At 59.0% G+C, this 24,590-nt stretch overlaps 1 protein-coding gene across 6 annotated transcripts in view; it reads left to right on the forward strand.

Annotated features, from left to right (window-relative positions):
* Positions 1-272: 272 nt before the first annotated feature.
* Disc1 (DISC1 scaffold protein) overlaps positions 273-24,590 on the forward strand; it is a 227,927-nt gene continuing 203,609 nt past the window's right edge. For 5 of the 6 annotated variants that reach the window (XR_007104297.1, XR_007104298.1, XM_047520403.1 and 2 more), the window contains exon 1: positions 273-453. Coding sequence is in view for 3 of the 6 variants with exons in the window: in XM_047520403.1 (XP_047376359.1) it covers positions 396-453 (58 nt within the window). In the remaining 3 variants the exon portion in view is untranslated. Of the gene's footprint in view, positions 454-5,157; positions 5,186-24,590 lie in introns of those variants that run through there. The other variant, XM_047520404.1, reaches the window with a different exon arrangement.

A 24,590-nucleotide genomic window follows, 5' to 3' on the forward strand; every position in this document is an offset into this window, starting at 1 on the left:
ACATTACACTTCAGAATAGCTGCTCCCCTATCCCCTCCACTGCCATCTGTCACCTTCCCTGCAGCAGCCCTGGCCACTCACAAATCAGGCTTCCGGAGGCGCCCCCCATCTCTCCTTCCTGGGGCACCCGTCCCTCCACCGCACTTCCCCTCTGGTTTTCACCCAGAAACAAGCGAGAGTGAAGAGCAAACTTCCCGAAGTCCCACCGCGCAGCGCCGTGCCCGGGTGTGCGCGTCTGCGGCCGCACTGGAAAGGAAGCCTCCGCGGGCCGGGCGGAGGAGGAGGAAGGAGCCTCCCCCGCGGCGTCAGCCCCCTGCCCACTTCCCGCCCTACGCCTCCTTCCCGAGGGCGCGGGCTGCAGCGACCCGGGCGGTTGGAGCGGCGGGGGCCTTGGCATGTCGGGCGCGGGTCTCCAGGGCGCTCCGTCTGGCGGCTGCGGGAGCCACCGCGCAGGTAGGGATCTGGGAACCCGGGGTGGGGCGCGCTCTGCCCTCGAACTTCTGCAAATCTGGGCGTGAGTCCCGTCACAACTCGGGCGCAGCGAGCGCCTTTCCAGGGGAGGGAAACCGAGGCAGGGCGCATGGCGTGCGTGGCGAGGTAGGGCGGGCCTCTGGCTGCCCACCCAGCACGGAGCCCTGCCGGGTCTCTGACCCGGACTGCAGGCGACTGGGGACCGATAGTCTGCGAAGACGGGGTGGTCACCCCTTCTCCGCGTGTCCGAGGGACGGGGAGGGCAGAGGCTGTGGCTGGGGAGACCAGCATGGCCAAGCCTCCGGTGGCAGCGTGTCCCGCCCGCACCTCGAGATCTCCCGGGGCGCAGGCAGCTGGTGCGGAGTTGGGGGAAGAGCTGGAGCCTGCAGCTCCGCAGCGACCGCTGGCACCCGGTTTCCACCGCCCACTTCCGACTTGGGACAGTGCCGCACCCTCCGCTAGGCGAGGCGAGACTGCTCCATTTCCATTGCTTAGGCGCGGGCCACCTGCCAACCCCCAGTGAGGACATGGAGGCATAAGTGGATGGCTGCTTTCAACAATGACAGGATTTCCACCAGCTCACCCTTAAGTACAGGGCCGGAAGCTGGAGCTTTGCCTAGAGAGCCAGGCGCCTTGCTGGGCCTGGAGAGGGCTGCAACCAGACCTAGGGAGCTGGCTTCCTGGAACATCCCTCAGCTCTGCTGTGTGAAAACCCTTGGCTCGTGTGTGGCGGGGGACAGACGTGAGTTGGGGAGTACCAGGTTGTCAGTGCTGGAGGAGAGGCTTCTGCACCCCAGGCCTGGACTAGGCAAGCCTCAGGTTCCTCGCTGATTTCCGTACCCACCCAGGAGGACGTTGCAGCTTAGGTGTGGTGGAGGCGAAGCTTCTGGCCCGAAGCTCAAGCGGGCAGGAAGTGTCAGCTTGGTTGCGTTTTCACCAGCGGACCTGATTAATTTGGAGCAACGTGGGAACACCAGTTTGATTTGATTAAAGCAAGACTAGCAGGGCATCTTAAGAGACATTCAGTTGTACCGTGTTGAGGTGTGGCACACAGGGTCCTCTGAGGTTAGGTTGAGACTGATTTCTGTGCTCTGTGACCTTGAACCTCAGTTTTCTCATGTTTGCCAAAAAAAAAAAAAAAAAAAAAAAGAAGAAACAAAGAAGGAAAATCGGGGTTTGTGATTACTGCCTTTTGCCCTTATAGCGTTGCCTGCAGATCAAACGGGGCAAAACATGGAAACCCCTTGTGGATGGAGTCCAAGTCAGTGTGCACATTCAGCGCCACATTCTGTGGAAGGAATCAGCATTGCGGACCCCCCGCTTGCCAGAGTGCACTTATGAGTCCCTTTGAGCTTCCGCAGGGCTGGCTGCTGCCACAGTCCTTGGGTTCCCGCTGGTCTGCCGGGCTCCAGAGCCCCCGCTTCTGGCTCTAGCTCTCATAGCTGTTCCGTGGGCGCCCAGGGTTAGAACCCAGGTGTGGGTCCCTCTCACAACTGTGATCCCAGCCACGGGTGGGTTGGGAGTTGCTAAGTGGGGCTGAGGTTCAGAGCAGGTTATAGGCAGTGCACCCTGCGTATCTATAAACCCTGAAGTGTAAGAGTGCCTTGTTAGCCTTGGCAGAAGAAACTCTGGAATAATCTTAATTTCTTTTATCCCTATTTTGTGAAATCCCATCTAAAACTACCTTTTTAAAAAAATAAACTTTGAAAGAATAGATCTTAAAATCTTTTCACAAATATCTGACAGTGAAAACTGGATCAAGGTTCGAACACTTCAATTTGCTGGAACTATAGGAGGCTCCTGAAGTAAAGCAAGGTGGGGAATTCTTGTGTGGTGGTCCTGTTGCAGGGTGGAGCCCCAGGACACTGTCCCAGGACCTTACTGCTTACCTGAGATGCCCCGCGGAAGCGGAACCTTGAGAGAGGAGAGAGAGAGCTGGGCTTCTGCTGCAGAAACAATTCCTTCTTCATTTGTTTCTGAAATAAAGTTTTTCTTATTGATTCTATTTCCCCCAATGCAATGCATACTCATTACAGGAAGCACAGAAAACTAGGAATGAGCAAAAACTACCTTGCATTTAAAACGCTGTAATCTCTCTGGGCGCCGTGGTGCACACCTGTAATCCCAGGGACTTGGAAGGCTGGGGCGGGAGGATCACCAGTTCGAGACCAGCTTCAGCAACTTAACAAGCCCTGAGGACTTAGCGAGACCCTGTTTTAGAATGAAAATGAAAAGGGCTGGGGACACAACTCGGTGGCTAGGCACCCGTGGGTTCATTCCTGGGCACAAAACACAAACGCCCAGCAACACTGGACTCTCGCAAGCAGCTTGGCGTCTGCTCTTGTAGTCTGTTTCTGTGACGTGATCCTCGATTTGTAGCAGTTCCAAACATGGGATCCAAGCTATTGTTGTTTTGTTAAGTGACACAAGCGATACTCTTTCATTGCTCAAAACAAAGTCATCAAGTTGCAAAAGGGAACCAATTTATTATGCTTATTAAAACTTTCCCTTTCTAAAAAATATCTTAAAATTGTAGGGGTGGGGGTGTAACTCAGTGGGAGAGTGAGGCGTGGAGGTTCCATGTCCAGCATGAAATAAAATCTTAACACTTTGGTTGGAGAACTATTAGAAGTTCAGCTACCGATGCTTGAATTTTCCTGTGGTTCTGGTTAGAGTCTGATGCTGCAGTGGGCGTCTTCATGGGCTCCCAAGACCAGCTGGAGCAGGTTTCTGAGTCTAAGTGTAGGTAGCACTTTGGATGAGGGTCAGTGGGCCAGAGCTGCAGCCATCCTTGAATGCCCCTGGTAACTGGGTTTGTGAGATGCTGCAGGCGCCCCAGGCAGAGCCCACTGCTCCCAGACATGGCTTTGGCAGCCCCCTGGGTACGGGTGGGTCCCTGGCACAGTGGAGACCACCTGTAGGCAGCCGGTGTTTGGGGGCACAAACTTGGGCATCTGGTGGTGTTTGTTCTTGACTGTGGTAGACAGGCCTTGGCAGATGACTTGGGTGAAGGAACTGTGCATTTTTTAAAATATCAGCTGCTTCAGGCTTTCCAAGCCCATTTCCTCTTTCACAGTCAGAGTTCACCAGTGCTTCTTTGAGTGCAGACTTTGGGGTCAGCTTCAGTTCCCAGTAGAGGGAGGAAAGGACTGTGGCTGACCAGTGAATGAAGCATTTGGATATGGCTTTGGGAGGTAGCCAGGCCCACGTGGTGGGCTCTGCTGCTCAGGTGACCACTGGTCCTGTGTCCTGCGTCCTTTCCCTCTGCTCGTCCTTTGGCCACTTGCCTGTTGTGATGGCTCAGAAATGGGTCATAACTCAGTGCTGCTTCCTCGGTCTCTCCCGGCCACTTCCTCAGGGTCACTGGCCACTCATGGTAATAAGCAGAATTGCAGAGCTTATTGCTGGACGAAGCTTCTGGAGACCAGCTGGCTGAGCCCCTCTGCTGGGCAGGTGAGGCCCTGCGGCCCTGCTTTAGGGCGTTTAGTGAGCGAATTGGGTCCAGTTGTGGAATCAGAGTTGAAGTCTTATTTTGTGACACGTGTGCCCACCTGGCTGTCCCTGCCACTCAGGTGGCCCGACTTGGGAGCGACGAGATCTGGCGCCATTACTGGCTGTGTTTGTGACCTAGGAGAAGGCGGCGTTCTGCCTTTATAGACTCAAGTGCTGCTAGGAAAAGGAGGGTTACCTTTCAGGGGTCAAATCAAAGTTAAAAACACTAAGTACTAAGAGAAGCTCGGTTTCTCAAGTGTCCGATTCGCTGGAGACAGACTCATCGGAACTGTGAAAGCGGTTTAGTGATCACAGACCCTCTGATGAGAAAATCTGCATATTTGGTATGACTCTTAGTGATTCTGCAGGGCTTTGTGTCGGAGCCCCCGGCCAGCCAGAGTGAAGTGTGAGCTGGCCACCTTTAGGGACGGCGGTCTCCATTGCTTGAATGGTGGGTTTAGGGCTTTCGAGTTGCCTTGACCCCTTGATCTTTCTCTGTGTTCGGCACTCACCATCCCTACCACCCAGTTGGACCCTGCAGGGCATTCAGAGCTGTGGTTGCTTGTCCTCAAGGACCGTCCTGTCTGGGGGAAAATCTGAGGAAGACCCACGCGGGGCGGTGCGGCTTCACACCCGCAGAGGGCGTCCGACTCAGAAGCAGCTCCCCCGCCTGCGCCGCCCTGCTGGATGCAGGTGATCTGGCTCTGGACGAACCGGCCACCGTCCAGGTGCGTGTAGCAAGATGACTACGCACAACGTGGCCACCTGCCCCGGGAGGAGCAGGACTTGCTGTCTTCCTCCCGCTCAGCCTCGCTGGCTCCCCGGGAACTTTGGGGCTGTCTGTCACTTGGGACAACTTCTGCGATGCTGGGGTGTGCAGAGCAGCCGGCCGCCCTGTGGGTATCTCAGCATCGCCCGCCCCAGCCGTGGGACCCAAAGGCCCCTCCGTGCAGAGATAATGCCGGCTTGTTCCCTGGAGCTGGAGCCAAAGGGCTCCTTGTTCAGCCTCAGAAAAGCCCACAGGAAGTCCAGCTTCCGCCGCTGCTGCCCAGGCCCTTTGTCCCTTCAGATCTGACTGCTCTGGCTGGGTCCCCTTGGAGTGAGGCAGCTGCCGTGCAAAGAATAAGTTCAGCCAGAGGACTCGAGCTGGGCTGGTCCTGGGCTCCAGGCGCAGGCTGGGGTCTTCCTGCGAGCCTGGGGCCGAGCAGCTGACCGCTGGCTGGTGAGTACCAGACCCGGCTCCCCAGCCTTTCAGGATGGCCGACTGCGGCCCTGCGTGTGAAGTCGAGTGAGGCGTCGGCCTGTGGCCTGCTGGCTGTTAGGATTGAGGAGCTGTCCTGGGGCTGGAAACCCGCTTTCCTGTGGTTTCCTGGCTGGGAGGGAACCAGCCATTGCCCTTGTCTGTCCCTGGGGTGATGACGGTGCCTGTTTCTGGGGACTGCTGCAGGATGATGTGAGATGACACGTGAGGGACAGGAAGCAGCTGCAGCCTCCCACCCTGCGGGGTGTCCCACACACTGCTGCATGGCCACCCTCTGCTGGTCCACCTCCTCGGGGACATCTGATGGCGGTCCACCCCAGGCACAAGGGCACCCTCTGCACTGGCAGGGGTTCCGTGGATGGGGGCATTGTTGGCATGGCGGGCAGAGCCTGGCATGCGCTGTCTGTGCTGGCCTGGGCTGTTCCCTTGGCCTGAGGCTGTGGTCACCGTCCTTGGCAGGCTGGGCCGCCGTGGCCTCCTGGGGCCCTGGGCTTGTTTAAGACCCAGACAGAAAGCCTTCTTTCCCTCTTCCCAGGCTCATGGCTTCTCTGTCTGCATATTGCTACTAAAATTTCCATAGGGTTCTGTTCTTTTAAAAAAATTGGGATTTATGTTTGACGAGTAATAATCGTGTCTGTTGATGGGACTCGTGTCAGGCTCTGACGCTGCTTTCCGCGGGGCATCGACGGCATTTCCACTGCGCACACGCTGACTTTCTGGCGTGGTGTGAAGTGCTCTGGGCAGTTTTGAAATGCACGTAGCCTTAGGAGCGACTCGGCCCCGAAACTGTGCAGTAGACCCGGAGCCGGCCGAGGGGAGCCCCTTCCTCTCCCGCCCGTGGCCCCGCTCCTCTCGGTGGCTGGTCCCGAAGCTCTTCCTGTCTTTCTGTCACACTTGGTCTGCTGCACTGGCCCTCATCTCTCAGTGCCGTCGTGGCCGCTGGGGGGGACAGGGCCACAGGCTAGGTCTTCACTCGGAGCTTTCCAGTCTCACGTTTGGAAGCCGCTTTCCCACTGGTCGGCACACACGTTCCTGGAACCCCTGGCCTTCCATTTATGCTCGAAGCCAGCAAGTCCTCTCCGAGCCTCTCCTGTGCTGTGACTCTAACATTATCCTCACTATTTTTCATTCTGTTGCTAATTTTCTACTTTCCCTGTGTCCCCCTGGAGCTGTAGGCCAGGGAGGCACCAGTCTCTTCCCAGTCCTTGTAGGGGATGGCTTTGCAAACACTTGGCCCCTGCACCTCCTGCTGCCCATATTCCCAGGCTTGGACCTGTGATCCCTGGAGCCTGGGCAGGGCTCTGTCCCAGGTGGCTCCCACTCCAGGTGTGGGTGTCCTGTGATCCCTGGAGCCCGGGCAGGGCTTGGTCCCAGGTGGCTCCCACTCCAGGTGTGGGTGTCCTGTGATCCCTGGAGCCTGGGCAGGGCTTGGTCCCAGGTGGCTCCCACTTCCAGGTGTGGGTGTCCTGTGATCCCTGGAGCCTGGGCAGGGCTTGATCCCAGGTGGCTCCCACTTCCAGGTGTGGGTGTCCTGTGATCCCTGGAGCCCGGGCAGGGCTTGGTCTCAGGTGGCTCCCACTCCAGGTGAGGGTGTCCTGTGATCCCTGGAGCCTGGGCAGGGCTTGATCCCAGGTGGCTCCCACTTCCAGGTGTGGGTGTCCCGTGATCCCTGGAGCCCAGGCAGGGCTTGATCCTAGGTAGCTCCCATTCCAGATGTGGGTGTCCTGTGATCCCTGGAGCCCGGGCAGGGCTTGGTCCCAGGTGGCTCCCACTTCCAGGTGTGGGTGTCCTGTGATCCCTGGAGCCCGGGCAGGGCTTGGTCCCAGGTGGCTCCCACTCCAGGTGTGGGTGTCCTGTGATCCCTGGAGCCCGGGCAGGGCTTGGTCTCAGGTGGCTCCCACTTCCAGGTGTGGGTGTCCTGTGATCCCGGGAGCCCGGGCAGGGCTCTGGTCCCAGGTGGCTCCCACTTCCAGGTGTGGGTGTCCTGTGATCCCTGGAGCCCGGGCAGGGCTTGGTCTCAGGTGGCTCCCACTTCCAGGTGTGGGTGTCCTGTGATCCCTGGAGCCCGGGCAGCGCTCTGGTCCTTGCACTCAGCACCTGCTGACATGACATGGAAGCCCACGTGCTGTGGCCCCTCAGGTCCAGGCTTGCTCCTCGCCCATGAGAGTCAGGTTTTGGGGCCCTACTGGGGGGTCTCCCTGTTGGTTGTTCAGGGATTCAGGCCGACCTGGGCCCTGGGTGTTTAACTCATGTCTTCTGGAACCTCCCAAGCGTCCACACCCCCAGAAGACGGAGGAATTGGGATAGCAGGCCACTGCAGGGGTCTTCACTGGCCACGCTCACACGGGGACGTCACTGCTGTCCACAGCTTCATTGACCCGGATGCAGTCACCAGGCAGCATGAAGCCAAGGGAGGCCAGGAAATACTGCCCAAATGTGTGTCTGGGAGAAGGGGTCCAGCTGATGGAAAGCTGTCAGTCTGCCATGGTGTCTGTGGAGCAGGGACTCTCTGAAGGGCTGTTGTTTATTAACTCCTTAAATCTGTGGGTAGGAAGTGCTGTTATTCCCATTTTATAGGTGGGATGTTGGGGCACAGGGAGGTTAGCTAGCTTGTCTAAGGCCACACAGCCAGTGGTGGGCGGACTGCTTGAATTTGGGCTACCTGGCCTCAGGGCTGGCAGCCTTACCCACTACCGTAGACCGAGACTGTAGAACACAGGTAAAACCTAAAGGTGAAGTGTAAAAGGTGGCATGGGTGAAATTCAGGTTGAAGGTTAAAGGTGTGCGGCTCCTGCTCCTTGCATCCGGGAGGCCTGGTTCCATATCTGGAGCTGCTGCAGCAACAACCAGAGTTTCCTCAAATTTGAAGATTAAAAAGTAAGAATTAGATGCAATGAGTTAAAGACTCCTACTGCTGCTATAACAAATTACCACAGACTTGAGGACTGAAGCAACACAAATGGGCTGTTCTGCGGCTCTGGAGGTCAAGACCACAGTCGGCCCTAATGTACTAATGGGTTCGAATTTCAATGGGCCTCAGCTCCTGACCTGAAAAATGGGGAAAAGACATTGCCATTCCCCTTGGGCTCCTGTGATAGACAAGGATAAACCCTCCCCTTGGGCTCTTGTGATGGTCATGGATAAACCTCCCCTTGGGCTCCTGTGCAGGTCAAGGATAAATCTCCCCTTGGGCTCCTGTGAAGGTCAAGGATAAACCTCCCCTTGGGCTCCTGTGAAGGTCAAGGATAAACCTCCCCTTGGGCTCCTGTGATGGTCAAGGATAAACCTCCCCTTGGGCTCCTGTGAAGGTCAAGGATAAACCTCCCTTTGGGCTCCTGTGATGGTCATGGATAAACCTCCCCTTGGGCTCCTGTGCAGGTCAAGGATGAAATGAGCACATGGCCGAGGCATAGGGTGAAGACTTGCGTCGTTCCCCAGCCTACGGTCAGGAAACCAAGCCCTGGAGGAAGTGGCCGCCCTGCTGTGCAGCTGCATTCCTGGGCTGCCCCAGTGCAGGGAGCATGTCAGCCGTGGCACCTTGGAGCCTCATGTAGGGAGACGCAGGCAAACCCCCTGAAGAGGCTCCACCCAGGTTTCACTGCCGGACGTCAGGGCCCAGGGAAGTTGCCCTTGGGACCGAGGTTGTGGTGGGGAAGGTCTGAGAAACGCACAACCTGTGAGGAGGTGTGTCCGTAGAAAGCGTCAGAAGTGTGGCGCTCGGGGAGCTGCTGTGGGCACTGGGGCGCGTCAGGGAGGAGAATGAGAGGAGCTTCCTGGCTCCGCACCCTCCAGAGGTCGTGAGGGTTCTCTCAGGGCCCCTCTTCCCTCTGCTGCCCTTCTGGTCATATCCCGGGGCTCCCTGGGCAGCCTCTCCCTGGCCTTCCATCTGGACAGGTTCTGGTTCCACTGCAGGCCATGCCACGCCTGGCCTCTGGGCTGCTTCCTCTTGATGGAGGCCTTAGAAAGGAGGAATCCTCCACCTGTGGTCTCCGTCACCCCTGCCTCGCCCCCAGCGCCAGGTCTTCAGAGCAGACCGAGACGATGCTCAGGTGCTCTTGCCACTGATTCCGATTGCTCTGGCTGAGGTCACTGTCACCCACAATCGGGCTTTTCATGTCCTCTTAAGGCAAGGCACGCTGAGTCCTCCTGTGTCAGGAAGAACGTCTGTCATCCTGTGGCACACCGCTTTTTCTTGGGGAGGGAAACAGTGCGCGTGGTCCCTCCCTCCAGGGAAGGTACACGACCAGGCTAACCAGGAGAGACGGACGGCATTCTCAGAGGACGGGCGGAGGCCAGGGCTAATCGGGTACAGGGCCGTGGTGCACAAGTAAAATCGGACAATCAGTGTCACTGTAGAAACCCTGGCCTCATTATTTTCTGAGAATTTCATAGAAACGTCATCTTTTAACAAACAGCTGCTTGCTGTGGAGGGAGCCCGGGGAGCTGAGAGGCAAGGGCAGTCCCTGTGTCTGGGGCCTCCTGGGCACCCTTCCAATGGCACGGGCCTCCACCCACTTCAGCCCCTCACGCTTGTGTGGCCTCCCCTGATGGAGGACCAGAGGACAGGCTCCTAGGGAAGGAGAGGGGTTGTCATGGTGCCACGGAGGACTGGGGACTGGAGAGGCTGGAGAGGAGGGTGGCACTGGTCAGAGAGGGAGGCCGCCACAGCCCGGAGAGTTCTTGAAAGAGCATGATGCTTTCTCCTCAAGTTCCACATGGCTGTGCTCCTGCCCCATGTCGCCAGCAGTGAGTAAGAGGAATAGAGTTTGGTTCTGACAAGTGGATTTTATTCATGCAGTGCACACTCCACATTCCTAATGATAGCAAGTCACCTTAACATTCCTGATAACAGCAAGTCAATTCAACATTCCTAATGATAGCAAGTCATAAATACATTGAAGATTCACCCCCTTGTTCACCTAGAGTCCAATCCCCATGGACTTACTCAGTGCAACGTCTCTTAGCCAAGAAGTCAGTCAGCAAGACCCAGGGGATTCTTCTCAGCCATGGCCTCTCTCAGCTCTTCGGATGCCTTGCCTGGCCTTGGGTGTCTAATAAACCGGAAGCTGAGTGGCAGTTGTTGTCGTTGGGGGAGAGGTGGTCAGTCATCTGGCCTCAGTGACAACGGTCAATCAGCAATCAGCGATAGAGTGGACAGCAGCCGGGGCAGTCAAGAGACAGAGCAACGTGGAGTCCTCTGGTCACAGAGCTGCTGACAGCTTGCTCCAAAAGTGCAGGGGTTTGAGTCGTGATCTTCAGCCCTGTCACGCTCTGGCCTTCGTTGATAAAGACCAGAGCACGACTAGACTAGGAGCCCCACCAAATCATAGATCAAGGTTCATGTCGGCATTGATCAGGAGGGTCATCCTGCCACACAGCAAGCTTGTCACCAGGCGCCTTTATGAGTTTAGTTTTACAAGTCCAGGCAAATACCAAACACAGCTTATTATTACTACGTAACACACAGATATAGCAATTCCTGTTATTTCCTTGTCTCATCACACCCGGGCTTCTGGAGCTAGTATTTCAATGTTGATGTAGTCCCAGGTGAGTCTTTCAAACACTGTGACCAAGACCCAGTACCTCGACAGCAAACCACGGGCTCCCCTGTCTGCATGCACAGTTGTACAGTGGCCTTGGGAGCTGGGAGCCCATATCCTGGGACATCCTTGCAGAACGAGGTGGAAAAGGGCTAAAAGGAGCTGGTGAGGTCACTTCCACCAACTCGAAGGTACCATGAGCCTCATTCTCCTGGGTTGGGATACATCCAGGGCCGTCCGAGTTGCCCAGGGAGGTGGGAGGAACACCGGGATGTGCTCCCTGAGCTACTCAGCCTGCCACGCGCCTCTGGCACATCGCTCTTCCCAAATGACTGACTCAGGGCTAAATCCCTCCTGCCCCTGGAGGCTGGCCTCCTCTCCAGATGAGCCGTGGGCAGCGATTCTGCTCAGGGGCAGTTCCGCCCGCGCACACAGGGAGTGCCACCTAGCTTCCTGGATGCGCCATCTTCCTGGAGTCAAGATCAGGTTGCTTTCACCTTCGGTAGATCAATTCAGGCTTCTTACCACGGGTTAGTTTCCAAGTCCCCTTTCCTTTAGAATTGGTGATTCAAAGGCGAGGTGGTGGAGCCTGCTGGTGTGAGGGGTTCTTAGCCATCCGCAGTCCTGGGGATGCTTCCGTTGAACAGCTGGGACAGAGCCTGTGTGAACGGGCCAGGTGTGACGGGCTAACTCCAAGTGCGCCGTGAACTGCAGGGCCTTTAAAGAAGGTTGAGTGCTGTCCACACTCGTAAAGAGGGTCTTTCCACTGCGGCCAACTCCGCTTATGTCTTTAGACCACTTTGTCGTGGTGTGACTGATGCACAAACTCTGCACGTGTGCAGTGCACGGATCTGAGGAGCGTGGCTGAGCACATACTGGGGAGCCATCCCCTCCGCCAGGGCTGCTGGTGCCCGTCCCCTCCCTGTGGCCCCTGCCCCTTCATTGGTATGATTATGATTAACATTTTTGGGAAAAGTCCTTACTGTGAATGTGCTCGCTTAGCAAGTGTGCGTGTTCCACACGCTTCGGTCAGCGGCGGGTGCTGTGCGGTGACACGGGACAGCTCAGCTGCCTTTCCCCCTGCCTTCTGCCTGGCTTCCAGAACATAGGTCAGGATGACTTTATAGGTCACCCTGCAGTTTCTCAGCTCAGTCACTCCCGGGCGGTGTGGGATGTGCCCCTGTGGTACAAGAGGTGGCCTCCAGCGTCACGAGGACGTGGCAGGGGACGCCGGCACTCGCCGTCCACACTCCTGCCAGGCAGAAAGCCTCGTTTGCTGCCGTGGGTCCTTGTCCTTCTCTCACACCAATGGAGTCTAACAAGCACAGAGAGACAGAGCAGTGACCCACTGTCCTGGGCCTCGGGCTGGTGACGGGACAGAAGCTGTTCTGTGGCATTGCCTTCGTCTGCATGGCCATCCAGCTGTGGTGGACGGTGGTCATCTCCCACGGATGGCCGTCAGGCCTACGCCTCCTTCAGCTGCCTGTGTGGGCAGTGTCACAGGTGGTGTCGGGCTGCAGTGAGCCCTCGAGGTGACGAGGGCGTGAGGGCCGCCGCAGGGCCCTCGGGAGGCGGCCGTTGGCCCGTGCTGCCCTCGGGAGGCACGAGGACCTCATGGCAGGCTTTCCCTCCCGTGAAGCCAGCCCTCGTACCCACAGGGCCCTGCACCCGATGCTTCTGAGTCTGTCCCTTTCTGGAAACTCCCTGCTTGTGGGCTGTGGGCGGTGGCACCTTGCTAGGATCAGTGACGTGTTCCTGGGATTGGGACAGAGGGGGTGGCAGGGGCCTGGGGAGAACCACAGTGAGGGAGACCCAGGGCTGTGGAACTAACAGGCGGGATTCGGGGAGTGCGCCGCCCTGGGGCGTCCTGTCTGCACCACGCAGGGCCACGTGGGAGGACGTGCAGGGGCAGCGTTCCCGTGGGGCGCACGGTCGGGGCTGGGAGGTGGACGGGGAGGCCCGGGGCCGTGGGGCCTGCTTCTCTGCTCCTGAGGTCTCTGGGCAGTGTGTGAGCCTCGGTCAGCCGGGCCGTGCTGGTCGTGAGGTCTGACACGGCCACGGGCAGCTGGCGCGTTCTGTCTGCTGCGCCCACGTTCACTCGGCTCTCAGCCTTGTGCTCACGCAGGAGGCCCAGGCGCCCTGAGCACGAGAGGCTGCCTTCCCCCTTCTTCGTGACTGGGATTCTTCGCCAGGTGTCAAATCTACCATCCAGGGGATCCCGTCAGGAAGGCCGTGTCCCGTGTCCTTGTGTCTGACGGCTGACTGGGCACAGAGTGCGTGCATGGCCCCGACTCTGCCCTGACCCTGCGAGTGTCTCTCAGCACTGACCATTGCCTCTTCTGAGGATGTAGGCGGGAAGCTGCTTGGGGTCCCCCACTGTGCTCTCGCCACCCCGACCCCTCTGCCACCCCTGGCAGGCCGTCAGTGCCGAGGTGGACCCTGGCTGTTCTGTTCCCACCCTCCCCCTGGAGGCGCTGTCAGACCCGCAGGTCGGGAGCTCCATTCCCAAGGACCCCCCACCTCGGTGCCGACCCCAAGCCCCAGGTTGCTTTACCCCAGCTTCTGACCCGCCCCCTGTAAATTGGGGTCCCCACCTGGGTTTGATGAATTTGCTCCCGGGCGCACGGATTCAGGCAGACGCCGACTCTGTGTTCACGGTTTAGTACAAAGGTCACTCCAAAGGCCGCAGATGGAGAGGTGTCAAGGGAGGGCTGGGAGGAGGCGGGGCTTCCGTGGCCTCCCCAGGCCGCCCTCCAGGACCTCCCAGTGTTCAGCGTCCTTGGGGTTTTGTGGGTGGCGTGGAGCATGTGAGTGGGCAGAGGGTCTGCTGTGAGGCTGACGGGCTGGGCGGGGAGCCCAGCAGGGTGTGTGCAGACTGGGTTCTCCTCCCTGCCAGGGTGGGGCAGGGCCCTTCCCAAATGGGTCCACTCTGGGGCAGGCGGGTCAGAGGCTTCTCGGTGGCCAGCCCAAGGCAGGGAGTGTTGAGGGGCCGCTGGGGGGAAGGCAGGAGCTGGTGACGGAGGGCAGGTAGGGCAGCAGCCTGAGGTCAGAGGCTGCCTTTGGCCTCTCTCACTTGGAGCTGTTCCGAGGCTGCTTCAGGAGCCAAGGACGAAAGGCCAAAGCTTGATCCACCCTTGTGACCTGCTCACTCGGGTACTAGAAAGGCAGTGGGGATGGGAACCAGGAGCCAGGAGCGTTGGACCCCCGCCCGGGCCCGGGGACCTTTGCCCTCTGTGGAGCGCAAGTGTGCTCTACGCATCTGGACTTCGCTCTTCTCTCTGAGCTGGGGCTTTCCCGGCCTCCCTGTCGCTGGCCACACGTTCGGCCTTGCTCCTGGGCGCCACGGGAACTTTCAGGTGCAGTGTTCCGTTTCCTTCCCGCGGCCCCTGCGTCCACGCTTGTCTTTGCCCCTGACCGAGCCTTTCTTGGACTTCTGACTGCATCTGTGGTTTTCTCATTTGCTCTTCCTGTCTGACTGTCTCCAGAGCACCGTTCCTCCTGCTGTTGGGAGGTGGCTTCGTGCTGTGACCTGGGCAGCGCTCTGCGGGGACACGGGTGCCCTAGGGTAGATCTTCCTGGTTGTCAGGCGTCAGTGGACGACTGCTGGCCAGCAAGCTGCTTCCTCCACCCGGCTCTGCTGGAACTCCTGCTCCAGAGCGAAGGACCTCATCCTCCCTCGTCCCCCGGGGTGGCAGAGGGCTGCGTGGGTTCTGGTGTCCGCCGCTGGCGCCATCCTTCTGCACTGCATCTGTCGATGTCCCTCATGGCTTGGTGGAGCAGCAGGGAGTGAAGCCGTGGCTCTGGAGCCGGCTGCCTGGGCTCCGACAGCCTTGCCGTAACCCCGAGTCCTCGGTTCTCCCTGGCGTAGGCCGGGCTTCGTGGTCGAGCCCAGCCTGGCACGGAGGCCGTGCTTTTGGGAAGGCCCCGTATCACGCACTGCCAGCGAGCTTGTCTCCCCAGTTGCTCACTCTCCCTGCGCTTCTCCGTGGGCTTGGGGACATGCTCTTAGCTCGTCCGACTCCCTTGTCTTGCCCCAGAGGTTGCTGGTTTTGTTTTGCTCATAATGAAGCAGAGACTCTTTAAAATTAAAAGCAACTTCCTGATAACTGCTTTTCTGCGTCCACAACTTCCTCATGCTGAGAATGAGAACTGAAAAGCTGCCCCGTGGCGAGGCCCGGGAAGCCCACCTGCTCTCTGGCCAGCTCAGCTCCCCGGAGCCACCTCCCCGGCAGTCCTAGCTGCTTCTATGGGGCCCGTGGAGAACTGTGTGGCTGCAGAGCATTAAGTCCCTATCCTTTTTACATCGTCTGCCTATTTCTTCTGCAGGTGCAGCCGAGTGCCCAGCCGGCATCCAGGCAAAGTCCCTGGCTGGGCCACCGATAGCAGCACTGCCGAGCCGAGTGGGCCGGTGCATTCTTTTTCTCTCACATTTAAAGACGGAGATCCACAGACTCAGGGGTGAGAGCAAAGTGGCAGATTCGTTAAAGTAATAGAAAGGAAATCTTGGCCACCTTGGCTGGTTCTGTGAGTCCTTCCAGAGCCTTAGCCGACACCAGGAGCAGGACAGCTCTGAAGGGCGGTGGGGCCGTGCTGCTGTGACTGTGCCACCCGTGCTGGTGCTAGGCCGAGGCCGGCCTGACGTGTGGGGACAGGAGCCGTTTGAGGTGGTTTGGCGTTTGCTTTCCATCTCTGCCTCTCTTGGGCTTCAGGTCCTCCCGAGCGATGTCCCCCATCCCTTTCCGTCTGAAGACCCCTTCCTTAAATGGAGTGAAGGTGGAGGGCTCGAACTGTGAGATTCTGCCGTCTTCCCTCTCGTCCAGTCCCTCTGTGCCCTAGGCAGTGGGTCCTTCCTGCGGGGGCTTTCCTGCCCGTCCGTCTGCTTTAAGCACCTCTTGCTGCCGCCAGTGTGGTAACTGGAGGCGGCGCTCATTCCAGCCTTTCCTCATCTCCATGTGTTTCACGTGACTTGACCCTTCTGCTCCCGCTGGGTGGCTTCCCTGAGTGTGTGGCATGAGCCCAGTGGGCACCTCGGCCTTCCCCAGGGCTGCTCTGGCAGGCTTGGCAGGATTTGCAAAGCCGGGCCCTCCTTGTCTGCCTGGGCATTATTGTGCTGATTAAAGCCTCGGGCTCTTCGGAAAAAAGTACACGGATCACTGGCTTCGTGCCCTCTTGGGTTCTGGTCGGGAGAGCCGGGAAGAGGCCCAGAACCTGCATGTCCCAGGCCTCCCAGGAGATTTGGATGCAGGGGGTCCCAGACCACATTCAAGGCCAGCTGGCTTGAAGCAGAAGCTTTGGCCTTTTTCCTAGTTGGTGAGTGACCTCTGCCGAGTGCCAGGGACCCCGGGGCTTATTGCTGGTAGATGCAGTGTTCTTGGCTCACGGTCAGACTGAAATCTGCTCCTTCCTTCCCCGCTCAGAGATAACTGAGTGGTACTGAGGGAGGTCCTGCCGCCATAGCATGAACTGGAATCCGTCCTGTGGCGGCAGGTCCAGAGGCTCACAGTTTTAGTGTGTCCTTGCTACCCCAGCGGCTTCCCAGCTCATCACGGCTGTGCTGTGCCAGGCGGTGGGAAACGAACCTGTGCAGCAGCCCCTGGCCATTCCTAGCTCCAACTGGGCCTGGTCACCTTTTCCAGAAGTCCCCCTTCTTCCACCTGACCCCCGCCTCCTGGAGGGCTGTCAGAGTAACGCTGGGACGATCAGCAGGGAGGATCATTCCCAGGAGCTCAGCTTGGAACCAGGTGACCTCTGCACAGCTTCGGCGTGGGACCCTCTGTGTGAGGAGGTCGCACGTCCAGCCAGGCGGCCACGTTCGGACACTGCTGTGTCTCTCAGAGCTCTTCGCAGTCGCCCACCCCAGAGGCTGGCGTGTTCTGTAGCTGCTTAGCCACTGTGGACAAGCACGCGTGCCTTTGGGGACCACACCTGAGCCCTGGACACACGGAGCCCTTAGGGTCCAGTCACAGCTCTGAGCAGGGTGGTGACAGGCCGGGACCCGTCTCGTGTAGGGAGGAGCGAGCAGGGCCGGTCTTCCTTCCCGGGCTGCCGAAGTCCTGCTCCTGCACTGAGCAGTCACTTATCTCAGGTCAGGTTCTACCTTAGGGTCAGGCGAGGGCAGCCCTGACCCCCATGGGGGCATGGTGGGAAGTGGGCACAACCGCGGAGGTGAGCGACCCCCTTCCTCAGGCCCCAGCGCACGTCCTGGGTCGCTTCCCAGGTCACATCTGTCTGTGTCGCACAGCCTGTGACTTTGGGGGACAGGTGGCAGTGGGTGATGGCTGCTATACCAGTTTTGGCGTCTGCAGAGCCGGGCCATCAGCCGTTGGCCTGGGGCAGCACACTCTGCACCTCTGTGGCGCTGCCCGTGCCGCCGCATTTCAACACGCAGAGAAACCGAGGTGGGAAGACTCTGCTGCCCGGGCTTTCCACTGGGCCGGCCGTGCCCACACGTGAGCTCTGGTCCACGATCGCGTCGCGCCGTCTCTGGACTGAGTGACGTGGGTGGCGCACAGAGTCCCAGCCTGCGCTGAGCTCGCAGGGGCTGGGGGGAGCAGCTTTGTCCCTCCATGCGCCTGTGCAGGCTGCCGAGGGACCTGGTTAAAGGAACTTGTGGCCCAGATGGTGACAGAGGCCAATGAGGGAGATCCTCCCAAGGTAGCTCAGAAATGCAGCTCCCTGACCGACTCAGGGGCCGTGTGAGGTCCCTGAGGTCCCGCCGCTTCCCCCACCCATAGCCTCACCTGCATGTCCCATGGATGTCACTGGGGGCTCTTTTGGAGGCTGGGGCATTTTATTATTGTTACTATTTTTAAAAAATCTTTTAGTTGTTGATGGACCTTTATTTAATTATTTATTTCTATGTGGCTGAGAATCGAACACAGCGGCTCACGGGTGCTAGGCAAGCGCTCCACCACCGAACCACAGCCCAGCCCAGGGGCATTTGAATGCTGTCTGGCCCTCTCTCAAGATGAGCCGTATAATTGAAAATGTGCCCGTGAGCATAATCTCCGAATTGGTGGATTTGAAACGAAGCCGATTAGAGACTTGGGACTGTAAGTCTGTATGGAGAAAATCTCTCTGAAAGATGCTGTGGGTGAGGAAAAGCCAAGAGCTTCCATGTGCCGCACACAGCTGGCCCGGCTCTGTGCAGAGGGGCGTCTGGGTCGGCCTTGGTCCCCTCAGCAAGAGTCAACTCAAGTTTTAAAGCCATCCTGGAGAAAACAGACTCCTCCGGTTAACTTTGGCCATGATGAAAGACCTTTTTAGAAAAGAAATAGGCCTTTGGATATTGCCAGAAGGTGAGAAAAATAGCCCAAAGGCTGAAAAGGCAGATGAAGGGACACTGACCCTGGGGGCTCGGGTGTGAGTGCCGCTTCGTCCTCAGAGCTCCCAGGGGAACCCAGGGTCTGGGGCAGCATGGGCGAGGCCCGTGCCAGCAAAGGAAGGCAAACCTGGGGAATCCGGCTGCCCAGAGTCCTCGGAACCCAGGTGGGCTCTCCAGGGGCTCCCGAGAGCTGGTCAGTGCCACTGAGGTCGGTGCTTACGTGCGTCCATTTAGTCTCTTGCTGCATTTGACCCTCTTAGGAAGACAACTGCAAAACTAACCGAACCAAGGCCCCAGAAGGAGGGCCTGAAGCAGCGACTCCCCTTCAAGCAGGGAAAGGGGCTGAGCGGCCCTGCCTCTTTCAGTGCCCAGAAATCTCCCGTCTCAGCACAGGGAGGCCTCAGGCACCCGGAAGCTCCCAGAAGCACCTGGGAAAGAACTGAACTCATCTCTTGGTCCAGGCTCTGGTTCTCAAGGTGCACGTTGGTGGCTCTGCTGTGTCCTGCTGTGCTCGCCCCCTCATGGGCAGGGGGAGGCGTGCCAGGCCAGGCCGAGAGCCAGCGCCCACCCCTCTGGCTTTCCAGGGCCTCTCTGGCAGGTGCGCCAGTGCCCGTCGGTGGGACTGGTCGTCCCAGGAGTGTTCAGGGCTTGTCTGCAGGCACCCTGCCTCCAGGTGATGGCGAGAGCCAGGAAGGCTGCACCTGAACGAGGCCAGCACAGATCGGGAACCGGCACCACGCGGGGTCCTGGCCTGGCACAGGAGGTGGGAGAGGACGTGTGTGCCGGCCGGGGTGAGAGGCAGGGCGCGGCAGGCAGGCGGGCCGCTCCAGGTGGTGGAGACACTTGTGATGCCCGTGTGGCCAAAATCGTCCACACCCCGAGGAGGGTGGTGTGGACAAATGGCTCTCTGAGGAACAAGGGCTCGCGATCACTGGTCTTTACCCTCAGCTTGCAAAGAAGCTGGTTGAATCAGCTTTCCCCAGATGAGAAAACCGAGGGTCGGGGAGGCGCTCTGGCAGCCAAGGACCGCGGCGGGTCTAGCTCATCTAGCTGCAGCACCCCCTCGAGGACCGTGTCTGGGTCCTGAGGGGTTGTCACCCAGGGGTGCCGAGTTCCTTCTCGGGTGGAGCGCTGATGATGGAGACCTTTGGCATCTGTGAGTGGGGCAGAGTTGCGCCCGCCGGGGGCTCGCCCTCGCCGATGCCGGTGCCCTCCCAGAGGCACTCTCGCTGCTCGGGCTGCTGAGCGCGGTTTCCCTTGGTTGGTTTCTGACTGGCCAGCCGGCCCTGTGGCCTGCTCCAGGTCTGTGCCTGGCTGTGACATCCAGGAGCTTCTGACATCCAGCCCGGGGGCGCGGTAACCCACGCCTGCGGCCCCTGGCCTGCTGTGACAGGTGGCCGGTCACAGCGTGTCTGTGATGCTGGCATCTCATTTTAATAGTTTAATGATCGTAAGGCATATGCACCCTGAGCACAGAGGCTCCCCAGAGCAACGGGTGCTCCGGAACCTGGAAGACGGGAGGTGACCAAAGCCCGCAGGAGATCACAGGCAGTGAAGCACCCTGGAGACCTGCTCTTTTCATTTTTTTTTGTTTTTGGCGGTCCTGGGGGTTGAACCCAGGCTGGTGTCCACTGAGCCACACCTGAGGCCCCCAGAGAGTTTCTCCGACGGTCACATTCTGCTTTGTCCAAGGCGAGTCCATGGTGAAGGGGGAAACGGCAAGAGAAGATTCTTCGGAGCAGAGAGCAGGCATGTTGGGATGCACAGGAGTGCCTGGGGCGGTCTGCTTTCTAGGCCTCCTGGTGTTCCTCCGTAGCCTTTCCTGGAGAATTCCTCTGTGTAGACAAACTCTGGCTTGGTAGGCAGCACCGGGTCAGCCTCAGTCCAGTGCCTGCCTGGGAATCAGCAGCTCCTGAAGCCCATGCTGTTTGAGCCACCCAGCCCTGAGCCGTGCTGTGGTCTTGGCTCAGTGTGAAGCGAGCCTGCAGCAGTCCACACGCGAGGGGTCACCCAGGGGAGTCAAGGCCGTTGTCTTTATCATGAATGTTGCCTTGTGCCTCAGACCAGGTCTGTTCTAGACCAACCGGGTGCCCACACCGTGCAGGTGGCAGGTGGTCTTGATGCAGGGTTGCGTGTGAGGCCGGCTCACTCCTGGCTCAGCCTCGTGGGGGCCCTGGACCCCTTCCCGAGGCACACCTTCCTGGTAAGCACTGCTTGGAGGACCTGCACCCTGCACACCACGGCAGGCCTGTCCTCCCACAGGCTGTGCAAGGACTGACCATCACAGCCTGGAGCCCTGGCTGGGTGGTCCCTTCTCAGGCCCCAGGGTCCAGGCTGGACTGTGGGAGCGCATACTGCCTTTCCCTTGCTTTCTAGTGGGACCAGGCAGCGGGACCTTCGCAAGCTATAATCGCATCACCTCTCAGGTCAGGCATCAAGAGTGGCACCAGCCTTTGATGTGGGCTTAAATTCTGAGTCTCATGAAAATTTAGTACCAAGTAGGGACTAGGCTTGGAAGACGCTCCAGCCTGCAGGGAGCTACTTAGGTGTGAAATGCTGACAATTTGGGATCATTTCTAAATAAACACATCCCTGAGTGGGCATGCAAAGTAGGGCATTTAGAAAGCATGAAAATGAGCCCATGCAGAAAATCTGGCATTAAAAAGGTAACCATTTTTCAGATGGACTCGTGAAAAAGCCACCCTTTGCTGGGTGGATGCGGAGCTCACAGCTCTTTGCTGAACAAAAGGAAAAAGAAAAAAAAAAAAAAAAAAAAGCAAAGACCTAAGTTGTTGAGTTGTTTTGAGATAACAGCTGTAGAGAGGGCTTCTGGTCCATCCATATTTCATTAGGGCGGCCGTTAAAAAATTCATCAGAGACACCCATCTGTAGCCAGCAGCACCCTTGAAGGGGTCAGATGGCGATGGGATTTGGAGATACTTCACAGGAGCAGAAGACGACAGTCATTCACAGAGCGCACTGCGCAGGAGGGCTGCAGGGTGCACCAGGCGCCCTTGCAGGTCGGGGCTCTGGCTGCTGGTTCTCAGCCTCCTCTCTAAGCTGGGCTCCAGGCGTGGAAAGGAGGGAAAGCAGGACACAGTCAGAGCAGAGTTGGGGACGTGCTGGCCCACGGAGCGCATGGGCTGAGCGTCCGTGTGGCCTCCTGTGGGCACGCTGCCTGCGCAGTGGTGGTGGACCCAGAGCTGGTCTCTTCCGGGGTAGCTCTGCCTCGGCCGCCCCGCCTAGGCGGTCGTGTCCAGGAGCTGTGTGGACAGGACACCAGTTACTGAATGGTGACGCAGCAGTAAGGACCGTCCCCCTGCTGCTCCAGGATCCATGGCTGGGTGTGTGGATGCCCACATGCTGGCCGGCCTTCGTGTCCTGGCATGGGGCCCTGCAGGGGAGGTGAGGAATGCCCCGCAGCGGAGGAGCCCGAGAGTGCCTTCACCTCTTCATGGGGAGGGGCCTTCAGCCCCTCGGGAGACAGCAGGTGGCTTTCGGGGCAGGCTCTTGCAGAACAGATGGGAACTGGACAGTCTGTGAGGGTTTGTCTCGGCAAGGCGTCCATTTCTGGTTGATCTTCCCGGTTGCACCTGGGGAGTGGAGCCCTCCCGGGGCCTCTGTCTGTGAGTCAGAGACGGTGCCCTATGCAGCTGCTCTTTCCAAGGACCAATGCCAAAGGGGCATCTGGGGGCTCTACTTTGGTTTCCTTCAGCTGCCCTGTGGCCAGGGTGTACAGCAGTCAGCTGACCTCTCTGTTCTCCCAGCAGTTCTGCGAGGTGGAGTCCCCTCGTCCAGAGGAGGGTGGGGGCGGGAGGGGTGAGGCGCGGGCCGGTTCTCGGAGGCAGCAGAGCTGGATTCCCGGCTGGCCGTCTCTCTGGAGCTTACTCCTTCGGCAGCAGGGGACGGGCCACCCACGTGTGCTCGGGTTTGCAGCCGCTCTTTGTTCGGAGTGGCTGTAGGTACCCAGAGAAGCTGCAAGGTCAGCGCAGGGCTCCCTCCACCAGCTTCTTCCAGTGCTAACAGCTTGCCACAGAAGGCAGCACAGCTGTTTCCTGATGGTGCCCAAGGCTGCCCTTCCTGCACTTCAGGCTCTGCTCTGCCCAGCACTGCTCTCCTGCCCAGCCCAGGTCCTTCTGGAGCTGCCTGCACCTCGCAGGAAGGAGGCTCTGCCTCCTGCGACTGAGAGCGTCGCCCCTGCCCCAGCTGCAGGGCTTGGATGAAGAACAGACCAGAGCTGAGGTTTCAGGCAGGATGTGCAAGTGACAGTTGATTTCTGGTTGCAGCAGACAGCATAAGCTCCTCAAGGGATAAAAGGAAAAGAGAAAGGAGTGGATGAAGGGGGCCTTTGGCTCTGAGGACCAGGGGATCCCAGAGATCTCAGGTCTGCCCCGTGCGCTCATCCCGGCAGGAACCTCCAGACGGCTCTCTTGCACCTCTGTCCCAGCCTCTACCTCTGAGGGGTTGGGGGGCACCTGGGACAGCCTTGGCTTCCCAGGGACCCCATGCGTGAGCAGCAGGTGGTGAGGGAGCAGGTCCCCTTGAGTGAGGGCTCTGTGGCAGGCGCCCTGCCTCTGTGCCCTCCCGAGTCCCACCAGGGAGCTCACCGAGCAGGAGATGGACCCCGGCTCCGGCTTAGGAACCCTGGGCGGGTGGTTTGAGAAAGGGCTGTGCAGGGTGAGAAAGAGTGAAGTTTGAGCCAATTATCTCCCACTTGGCATTATCTTTTAACACCTGAGCGTTATTCAGGTGAGTGGTACTTTGATTAAAAAAACAGCTAAAAGACAATGTGGAGTTCACCAGACCCATTTTTCAAGATGACAAGTCGTGGAATTGTTCTCCTTTGGTAACTGAAGCCAGAATTCGGTATTCTCTCTTTGTTCTGGATTCCCTGTTCCTTAGAGACTGTCTTGCCCGTCTAACCTGGTGGCAGTGTGGCACTTCTGAGCCTCCCTCCACTCCCTTCTCCTCCCTCGGCCCCTCCTGGTGCTCCCCTGCTGCCAGGGTCGTCCTGGGAGGAAGACCCCCTGGAGGGAAAGGTGGGGTCCCAGCCCCCTCCAGCAGAGGAGGGTGCCAGACTGGCCTGTACGTTCTCCTTTCCCGCTGGTTCCAACTTTGTGAGGCCTCTGTCCTGGGAAAAACAGGCTCGAATCCTGCTGCCTTCCTATCCTTCAAGCTGTCACCCTCACTGGTGCAGTTGGAGGCTAAGGGAAGGAAGAACATGCTCTGAATCAGACAGGCCTCTGTTCTGGCCCGGGTTTGGTAAGTCTTCTCTGGGAGTTCACAGACAAAGCCAAGGGTTAGCTCTAGGGTGGCGGGGTGTGGGGTTCCAGGCTCCTCCCTTCCGATACCGCTTGCCCCCCAACCCTTCCTTGTCCTGTGTCTGGTCCCCCACTTTCTGCAAGCTTCCAGAATTCTACCTGCATGGGGCGGCATCAGCCCTCCTGGGGTCCTGCAGCTGGTGAGACTATGTCTTGGCCTCTGTTGACCCTACTGCATAGTCAGGGGACAGGCAGCCATGAGCCTTGCGCTCATGTCCCCAGCATTATCAGTGCCCCTCGGCACCTGGGGTTGGTGTGTGCCGTGGTGGTAGCTCCATGGGCTCAGCCCCTGGTGACCCCTACTCAACAGGTCAAAGATCCGGGTGTGTCTGTTCTGGGAGGAGGAGTAGAACGTCTGGACCTGGGCCGAAGGCTTGTCCTGCTTCCCCCCATAGGCCACTGAGGCTGGGTGTCCAGAGCTGCCCTTGACTCGGGCTGCCTGTGAACCTGGCTTGCGAGCGCAGCTGTGGCTGGTGAAGCCAGAGGCTCAGGTCAGCTGTCCGGCCGCGTGCACGTGACCCGCTGAGTCTCCGTTGCCTTTGCCATAGAGGGAGAGTTGTGATTCCCTCTCGTGGCTGGTCCACGAGGTAGGGAGATGAGATTCACGTGGAGGAAAGTTCGTCAGCACAGCCGTGCCACGCGAGGATGGTGACCCCTGCACACTGCGCACGCCGGTGTGGCCCAGGCCCTCTGCGTGGGGAGCTCTGTGGGAGACGTGTTCCACGCCTGCTCAGTTTTACTGGAAGGGACCCGAGGCTAAATAAGGTCACCTGGCCAGCAAACGTGCAGCCAGGGCCTGAGCTGGGCGGTGAGGCCCGGCCTCAGCTGCTGTTCCATCGCTGCCGCAGAGCTGTGCAGAACTGGGGCCTGGTCTGGAGAGCACAAACGGGTCCCCTGCAGCCCTCGTGAGCGTGCAACAGGGGCATTCGTTGCCACGGCCTGGGCCGGTCAGCCCAGGGCAGCGGACAGGGCCTGGGGGAAGAGGGCTGCTCAGGTGATGAAGCGTGTTGTCCAGCGTGCAGCCAGAACAGACGAGCGGATCTCGTTCTGAAGTGCTGCCCGTCAGTTCTGGATCATTTGCTCTCCATGCCCAGGATGAAGGTGCTGACCTGCCAGGGGAGACCCAGGGAGGAGCGGGGGGCTTGAGCGGGTGCATGCTGACGTGCTGGCCTAGCTTGCTG

This window comes from Sciurus carolinensis, chromosome 12, assembly GCF_902686445.1.
Source record: "Sciurus carolinensis chromosome 12, mSciCar1.2, whole genome shotgun sequence".
Classification (NCBI taxonomy): Eukaryota; Metazoa; Chordata; class Mammalia; order Rodentia; family Sciuridae; genus Sciurus; species Sciurus carolinensis.